The 8,680-nt window shown below is 45.8% G+C and overlaps 1 protein-coding gene and 1 non-coding gene across 6 annotated transcripts in view; one reads left to right on the top strand and one right to left on the bottom strand.

Annotated features, from left to right (window-relative positions):
* Positions 1-885: 885 nt before the first annotated feature.
* trnas-aga (transfer RNA serine (anticodon AGA)) lies at positions 886-967 on the bottom strand. Its single transcript has one exon. It is a non-coding gene; the product is annotated as a tRNA-Ser (tRNA).
* An 805-nt stretch (positions 968-1,772) lies between these two features.
* The window catches only part of LOC113583255 (nucleosome-remodeling factor subunit BPTF-like), a 34,361-nt gene continuing 27,453 nt past the window's right edge, over positions 1,773-8,680 (top strand). For 3 of the 5 annotated variants that reach the window (XM_035528763.2, XM_035528753.2, XM_081710573.1), the window contains exons 1-4: positions 1,773-2,622; positions 4,739-5,212; positions 6,536-6,884; positions 7,352-7,572. In XM_035528763.2, coding sequence (XP_035384656.1) covers positions 2,058-2,622; positions 4,739-5,212; positions 6,536-6,884; positions 7,352-7,572 — 1,609 coding nt within the window. In that variant the 5' untranslated portion in view covers positions 1,773-2,057. The remainder of the gene's footprint in view (positions 2,623-4,738; positions 5,213-6,535; positions 6,885-7,351; positions 7,573-8,680) is intronic. The other 2 variants (XM_035528757.2, XM_035528761.2) reach the window with 2 other exon arrangements.

Raw genomic sequence — 8,680 nt, 5'->3', positions numbered from 1 at the left:
GACTGTAAAACGCTGTTCTTGTCTTGAGTTGACCCTGGAATGGAAGCATGAAACTGAATGGTTGGCTCCTGAATTATGTCTAATTGCTGAAATTTGAATAAAAAATGTATCAAAGGGATTGACAAAGGTACATCTTATGTTGTAGATTTATAACATTGTAGATTTAAAACAACAGTTCACAGATGTGCTGTACATAAATTACAATGAAATGTCAGAACACAGGGCAATAACAATAACTATAAAAAATAAATAATTGATCAAAGGCAATGAAAGTAATTTATTTAAATAAGAGAACAGTAAGAACACTTCAAAATGCTAGTCTAAATGTTTTATGGATTGGTTTAAACTTGGTAACAACTGAGGCATTCCTGGTGTATTCCTGAGAGCACCCTGACCAAATCGATGTGATTTAGATAAATGATTAATCACAGCATTCGTAACAAACAGCAAAAAAATAAATAAATAAACCAATAATTTAGGTCAAAGTAATGTAGTGCGGTCATTAACCATAGTGATGTAAGTTACAGGCATATTCGGAGCTGGCATCACTCTGGGTTGGATTTGAACGCCCGTTCAGAATTTCCGTTGGTGGAATGCAGATAAGTTGTTCTGAAGGACAGGATAAAGAACCTCTACCTAAAAGCCAAACCTGAGCTCTAAAGCTCCTGCTCAGGTAGCCTCTTTTGTGTATGAACACTAAGCTATTTTATACACATGCTTGCACTTTCAACTTTATAGCAAAATGGCTAGTGATGGATACTAGCGAATGGATTTTACTGATGGTATGAATGAGTTCACGGGGAAGAAAAACAATATCATGAGATTTCTTGGTCATATGGAAACAGAGGAATTCAAAACAAATACAAAAGCAAAAAAACTTTGACACGTTGTCGGCAGGATTCGAACCTGCGCGGGGAGACCCCAATGGATTTCTAGTCCATCGCCTTAACCACTCGGCCACGACAACGTACGTATTCTTTCTATATTTAACTGATCTGTTATTTAATTAACGTTAATTAATTGAATATTGGCCTATCGAACCTATCGAAATTTTGTGGATTATAGGCCGTGTCACGCATAGCTAGCTAGCATTTATCTCAGGAATAATTTTGAAATGTAGTGGACACTTTGTGGAAAATTCCTTAGAGGTCGTGCGAAAAACTATATCCATAACACTTTTTTTGTTTGCTTATGTTCCCAAAGTAAAGCACATCTGAAATTATGTTTAATTTGAACCCACTAACTGAAGTACATCCATTGTTCAAAGATATATTAGCTACATGCACTTTACGTGCTGAAGGCGTCGCTGTGGTCACATCAGTGTAATTACAATCAATCGAAGTTGCCCAAATGTGTTTAATAAATATCTAACACATCAAAAAAACAACAAAGGATATTTTATATATATATATATATATATATATATATATATATATATATAGCGAGAGAGAGAGAGAGATTAATTGTACTTATACAGTATATATAATTATAAACTCATGAGTGATTCACAATGAATTCATTTGATGCATATACTGTACACATCTGTTTCCGCTCATAAGCATGCAGGACGTAAAAACAATGACGGCGTTTTTCTTTATATCAAGTTAGCGTGCAGGTAGTCTTTTGGCGCGCGCGTGTGTGTGTGTGTACCTGACTCGTTAATAAACAAACACACGCGTAGTTCAGAGGTGAGTGGAGCTGAGCTGAAGCTGCATGGGGCTTGTGGAGCGAGTCACGTGACCTCCGCAGGCCTGCTCGTGCGTTTTCAGCGGTGGGGGGGTAGCGAGAGAGGAAAGGGAAGATGGCGGCTGCGCGCGACCCGGAGCGGGACACCGGCCGTTCCGCTCGAGCTTTCTCCCGTTAATCGAGTCCGGCGCTTCGCGGGACTAACCCCCGTCCGGGGGGGGGGGGGAGGAAAAAAAAAAAAAAAACGGGGCTCGGCGTTCAGTGGGTGTCGTGGTTTTTGGCGGATTTGTATGGGCTGGGGTGGCGCGAAAAAAAAGACCTGAGGTAAAAAAAATATATATATATAAATATACACGATTATCTGAGGTGAAATGAGAGGGAGAAGAGGCAGGCCGCCCAAACATGCGCCAAGGCGGGAGGCTTCGCTAGCGCCAGCCCGCGGATCCCGGGGCGGGCGGGGGAGAGGACGGGGGAGAGGGCGAGGACGACGGGCCGTGCCGTCGGCTTCTGAGGCGGTTGTTCCGAAGGGCGAAGCGCACCGCTCACCAAGGGGTCGACGGAGAGCCGGGGCGAGCTCGCTACCGAGGGGCAGGGGACGCGGTCGGGGCTCGAGAGGCGGCGGGCGCGGGAGGAGGGCGAGGCGGCCGGTCAAGATCGTGTACGACGACCACGAGAGCGACGACCAGGATGCCGCGAGTTTACGGTCGGAGGATGATCTTTCGCGAGACCCACCGCCGTCCGACAACGAGGACGACGAAGACGATGGTGATTATGATGAAGAAGAAGAAGAGCCGACCGATCCCGGGTCCGACTATGTGGAGGAGATCCCGGACGAGGACGACGGCAGCTACTGCACGGAGAGCAGCTTTCGCAGCACCTACGACGACGCGCCGGGTACGGTACCGGTCCGGCTGGCTAAGCGGCTCGCATGTGCACGTCAGTCCCTGATACTCGTTTCTTTTCTTTCTTTTTTTTGGAGAACTTGAGGGGGAAAGTTGGCAGCATTGTTCAAAATGGAGGCCTCTTTGTTTACCGAGATCCGGTGGCAGATCTCTGGGCATCGTGTCGGATGTTTACAAGGGATGGATGTGTAACTTGGTTGTCTGTGTCCAAATCGCTTTGCAGTTACTTCGTCGACATTAAATCAACACGTTTTTGTTTTATAAGTGTGTCGTTTGGGGGTGAAGTTATAGCCAACGACGCTTTTATATAACGCGTTAATCGTGTTAGTCAAACTTGCTCAACCATGCAGCAACGCTTTTTGTTTAACTAACCGAGTTGGCAGAAGTTGGCTAGATTGCTACGATATTATTTTTTTTCGTGTTCAACTCGTTAATGTGACAAAAGCAGCACTTCTGCATCGACTACATTACCGCTTGCCACTCTGTAATGTAGCCAGCTAGCTAGATGGCCGAGCGTCGGATGAAAGCACGCACTTCGCTTGGGGTGGCAGCATCCTGCACGCTCTTCTTTGCATAAAACTGCATCGAAGCAAAACTCACTCGGCTTTCATATTTCATTCCTTGCACTGTAACTGTGCTGAACACGAATATCGCAGTGAACACGATGCGTGCAACTCGGACAAGCATGTAAGGCCTGAGCGAGTTCGCCTTTTGTTTTGAAAACGGCGCCCGGACTCCACCTGTTGTGCGAAGTGCGTGCTTAGATGACCCACGAATGTAGGCGTTCTTCATCTCCTGTGGAGAGGGCGTCGAGGTCCAACGCCACGCTGGGCTCGTTGGGCTCGTTGGGCATGTTTGTGGTATGACCTGGGTATAAATAAGTGTTATGCTGAGCATTAAAGCACGATTCTGTCCCATTTGCCGTTATTTGCGTGCTTGATATGAAGAGGAGTTGGTTACAATCCATAGATATGACTTTGTGTATCCAATCTGGAGTTTCTGGTATAACTGCGTTATCAGAGGCCCGATGTATCACCCTAAAAATAGCTCCGTGCAGATGTTCATGTTTTTTTTTTCCCTCTTTTTTATTCTTAGTATAAACTTAAGCAGTCACTTCAAGTTATTGTTTGCGTTGTGGTTAAACAACAATATTGTCAGTTTTTAATAATCATTTATTAGCTCAAATAATTTCTCTCTGCTTTGTGTAGGACTCTGTATTCTTATGTGAATGAGGGCTACGTGTATTTCCAGATACTGGAAACTGGATTCCTGATACTGTCCCACTAATGAGCCCCTGCTTTGGCAGACATTGAAATGAGCTGGTAATTGAGTCTGCAGTGAGTAAACAGTGGAAAGTCCCCCCCAGGCTTGAGTCTGGGTCCTCTAGGGAGGGGGATGGCAGGGGATTGATTTACCTGCAGCTGTACTGTGGCGGTGTTGCATGTACATTTTCAAAACAGCATCACAACACTCCAAAACAAGTCCAGCATATGATGGCATAATTTTGTGTGCGTCTTGGTGGGTGCGTGCTTGCATGTGTTCATGCCTTTACGATGGGCTACGGTGGTTCTTTTGGTTTCCACCATACAGCCACCTTAAAGAGAGGTTTCCCCAATGGCGGAATTCACACTAATTCAAGCTTAATTTTCGCACCGGAGCTCCACTGTGAGCAGTGGAGGCGTTAAAACCACATCTCTGCTGGGAGATTCTCACCACTGATGATGATGGTCCTTTGATGTCGCTGATCACTATTGACCTTTTTTGTATGTGCCTGTTCTCATTTGAAAAGGAAGCGCCTCATTGGTTGTACTTGGCATCAGCGCTGTGTCACTCTGCTGGCTATTGTGACACTGTTATTTCACTTAGTCTGCGTCTTAAAGAACACGCCCGTGTGTGTGTGTGTTTGTGTTTTCTTACTTTCTGTTCTGTCTGACAGAGTTCTGGCTTAATGATGTCCTTAGATTATGGCCTAATATAATAGCATGAGGTTTACTTCCCACAACAAAGCAAAGTTGCTCTGGACAAGCAACTGTGAACACTAAATATAAATGCTGCATATTCAACTGTTCCACAATCCCAAGTTTCGCTATCTGCCCCTGAAGCACACTGTTTAAAGAAAAAAAACCTTACCCCTTCTTTCTCCCCGCCAGGCCGCCGGAGACCGCGCGTGCCCCGGCCGCGCGCACCTGTCTTTGAGGAGAAGGATGTGCCACCCCTGGAGCTGCCCAAGTCCTCCGACGACCTGCTGGTGCCCGCCACCCACCTGCTGACGGCAGCCTCCATCCATGAGGTGCTGCGCAACTTCGGTGCTGTGCTGCGGCTGTCGCCATTCCGCTTCGAGGACTTCTGCGCTGCGCTCTCGGGCCAGGAGCAGTGCACACTGCTGGCTGAGACGCACACGGCACTTCTGAAGGCCATCCTGCGGGAGGAGGACACGGCCAACACCACGTTCGGCCCCGCCGACCTGAAGGACAGCGTCAACTCCACACTCTACTTTGTGGACGGCATGACGTGGCCCGAGGTGGTGCGCGCCTACTGCGAGAGCGACCCCGAGTACCACCACGTGCTGTGCTTCCAGGATGGGGAGGACTACCCATACGAGCCACTGGAGAGTAAGCTGAAAGGTGAGGGAAGGGGTGTGTGTGTGTGTGTGTGTGTGTGTGTGTGTTTGGGCTGAAGGTACTTTATATCTAACCTATAATTTATATGGTACATTTAAAATCTGTTTTAAATTATAGTTATATAGTTTATTCATTTGGGTTCATGGGCCATGCTTATGGAGTACTTTGACCAACATTAAATGATTAATTGAATATTTAAATTTATTGTGTAATGTGGCAGAAACATTCAAAATAAATTGCTGTGTGTATAAATAATTAAAAGTGACATTTTGCCTATTTGTTTATTTATATCTCACTCATCAACAAACAACAAATAGATTATTGGTTGAGTATTTTGGAAAGAACCACATTTAGGAGCCGCAGCGTAGAGTAGTCGAGCCCCGAGTGAGGATGAGGATGGATGAGCAAAAGAGATCTCCGTTGCTTTTGCTTCTATGATATTTAATAACTGCCGCTGGCACGTGGAGACGGGGTGGTTTTGTTATTCAGGTTCTGGCTCTACAGGACTGATTAGAGTAGTTTGTCTTGATGCAGAAACACGTGTACGTTAAGTCTGCAGGTCTCTAAGACCAGAGAACGATGGAGATTTCGACTGGGGAAGTTAATTCTTGATCAACTTCATTTAGCTCTGGCATATTGTGTTAGACATGAGCAGTCAACTGAAAACAATCAGCCAATTATCAGACAGCGTTATCAGACAGAGTCCGTCCTCCCACAGCTGATGTGTGAAAGTGATGTTTTTTAAAGGCTTGTTCGGTGTTCCTGGGAGAGTTAATTGAGTTAAACAAGTTTTGTATTATTTAATTAAAATGTAGACAGTATTCTAAACAAACAGTCTCTAAGTAGCAAGATGACTAAAAAATACACGTTTAATTTAATAATGAAGTTTAGAAAATAAACCACCTTACAAGCCAAGCAAGCCAGTGTTGTAAATGCTCCACAATAAAACACACAGACAGATCATCCATTCTGTGTGTGTGTGGGGGGGGGGGGGGGGGGGGAATACAGAATTAAATTGTGTTAATTATGAAGTAGATAGATGTCACATATAATTTTATATATATATATATATATATATATATATATATATATATATATATATATATATATATATATATATATATATAAAGATTCCATCTCATGTAATTATTTATTTACTGACATTATTTAATCAATAATTATTAATTATACTAATTCATTATTAATGGTCTAATTGTTTAATCATTTACTTTGGATTAAAACCCCATCTGTATGTAGTTGGATGTTTCTGTCACACCGTGCCATGTCCTCATCAGTGTGAATTTCTCCTGAACCTCTTCTCTGCAGTCCTACAGTTTCTGGTGGATCAGTTCCTGGCCACCAACCTGGCACGGGAGGAGCTGATGTCGGAGGGCGTGGTCCAGTACGATGACCACTGCCGCGTGTGCCATCGCCTCGGTGACTTGCTGTGCTGTGAGACGTGCTCCGCCGTTTACCACCTGGAGTGCGTGCGCCCGCCCCTGGAAGTGGTGCCCGAGGACGAGTGGCAGTGCGAGGTGTGCGTGGCGCACCAGGTGCCCGGCGTGGGCGACAGCGTCACCGAAAGCCAGAAGGCCCGCCCTTACATCAGGCAGGAGCCAATCGGGTTTGACCGCCACCGCAGGAAGTACTGGTTCCTCAATCGCAGAATCGTAGTGTAAGTCTGAAAACTTGGGAGGAAGCTGATCCCATGTTCGCAGACGCACATACACTCGGCTTGGCGTTTGGTTGTGGGGTATTTAGACCGCTGGTTTACTTGGCTTGTTAGGTTGTATAAGTGTGTTAGTTTTTCTTAACTTGGGGAGGTGAGTGCCGGTTTAACAGCAGTGCAGCTTTTTTCTCTGATGCCTTCCGCCGTCTACGGTATCACCGTTCACCACATTTTTACTTAAACATTAAATACTGATATTCTAAATTCATTTATTTTGTCATAAGTATTTTTCCAGAATACCTTTTATGAGCCCTTTTCATTCATTCATTCAGCGTATTAAATCTATAAAGTAGATAATTAGCTGGCGATTAGATTCTAAACTTTCTCCCCTGTTAACGTGTTGGTGCTGTATTACATGGCTTATCTATCAGGACTCGAGCCAACCAAACTACATTACCTGTAATTCCCCCCAGCGAGGAAGACGGTGAGCACGAGAACAAGACCATCTGGTACTACAGTACGCGGGTGCAGCTGGCCGAGCTCCTGGATGTCATGGACCGAACCTGCTGGGAGAAGCAGCTGTGCTCGTCACTGGAGGCCCTGCGTGACGAGATCCACGCGCACATGGACATCACAGAGGAGCTCACCAACAAGGCCCGTGGCAGCAACAAGTGCTACCTGGCCGCCGCCAACGGTATGCGTGCTCGCTCTTTCTCTCGCCCTTTCTCTCTCTAACACTTTTTGGAAGGAGTTTCCTGTTAGTTTGAGTGATTTGATCTCGGTGTGAATCACAGAAGCGTTATCTTCCAGAAATCCTAGAACCTGGTTCAAAGTGGTGCGTGTGTGCATGCGCGTGCGTGTTCTTTAGTCAGCGGTGATTGGTTTGGTGAACTGGTGGCTGTGCTGTGGAGGGGTTCATACCCCTGCCCCACCCTGTGCTCTGGGTATATTGGTCCTCTCTTGCCTGGCATGGCTTAGATGGTGTAGTCTGCAGAGAAGCACCCAGTCAGTGGGGTGTCAAGTAAGTGTGTGTGTGTGTGTGTGTGTGTGTGCACGCGTGCTGGGGTCAGTAATGAGTTGTCAGAAGTGCCAGACTGCAGCATGGTTGTAAGACTATCAGAGAGTGATCTCTGTCTGGCAGAGTTCTAGCCTAAGTAACTGGACACAGAGTTCTGCCCAAAGACTGCCAGGAGTTGGACAGAGAGACAGAGATGGATAGAGAGAGAGAGTGCTGGATATTGGCAGAGGGATGCAGAGAGATGGAGAGAGACAGAGAGAAGACAGGTGAAGAGAAGTTGGCGCTTGCAACCAGAAGAACCCAATAACTCTGAGAGCAAGAAACCCTGAAAAGCGAGAGAGGGAGAGGGAGAGAGAGAGAGAGAGAGAAAGAAGGAGAGATCCTCTCCATCTTTATAGTACCTGACCCAGCTGTTGAAAGATCAGCCAGCCTAGAATGTTTAGTTTCAGAGGTGATGGGATCAATACTGGAAATGCTGTGTACAAGGCTGAGGAACTGAGAAGAGGATGTTATTATTCCATTCCACTGCGTAGACGCGCTGTTCTCAGATCAGCTCAGCGCCACTCATGTTTTCAGGCTAATGCCATCCCGCTACTTAAGGCTCCAATATTCCCTGTGCATCATTTCTTGTGAATTGCTTTAAAAGCCTTTTGAAAGTGAGTTGATCATGACTGAATTAAGCACATTTTTACACTGTCTTCCTTTCTACCTTCCTCCCTCTCCTTTTCTCACACATACACACACCCACCTCTCTCCATTTCTTTCCCTGTCTCCACACGTACGC

The sequence above is a fragment of the Electrophorus electricus genome, chromosome 3 (genome assembly GCF_041902795.1).
Source record: "Electrophorus electricus isolate QZ-2024a chromosome 3, ASM4190279v1, whole genome shotgun sequence".
NCBI lineage: Eukaryota > Metazoa > Chordata > Actinopteri > Gymnotiformes > Gymnotidae > Electrophorus > Electrophorus electricus.
The sequence above is the reverse complement of the archived record's forward strand: the minus strand, read 5'-3'. Positions and strand labels throughout refer to the sequence as shown.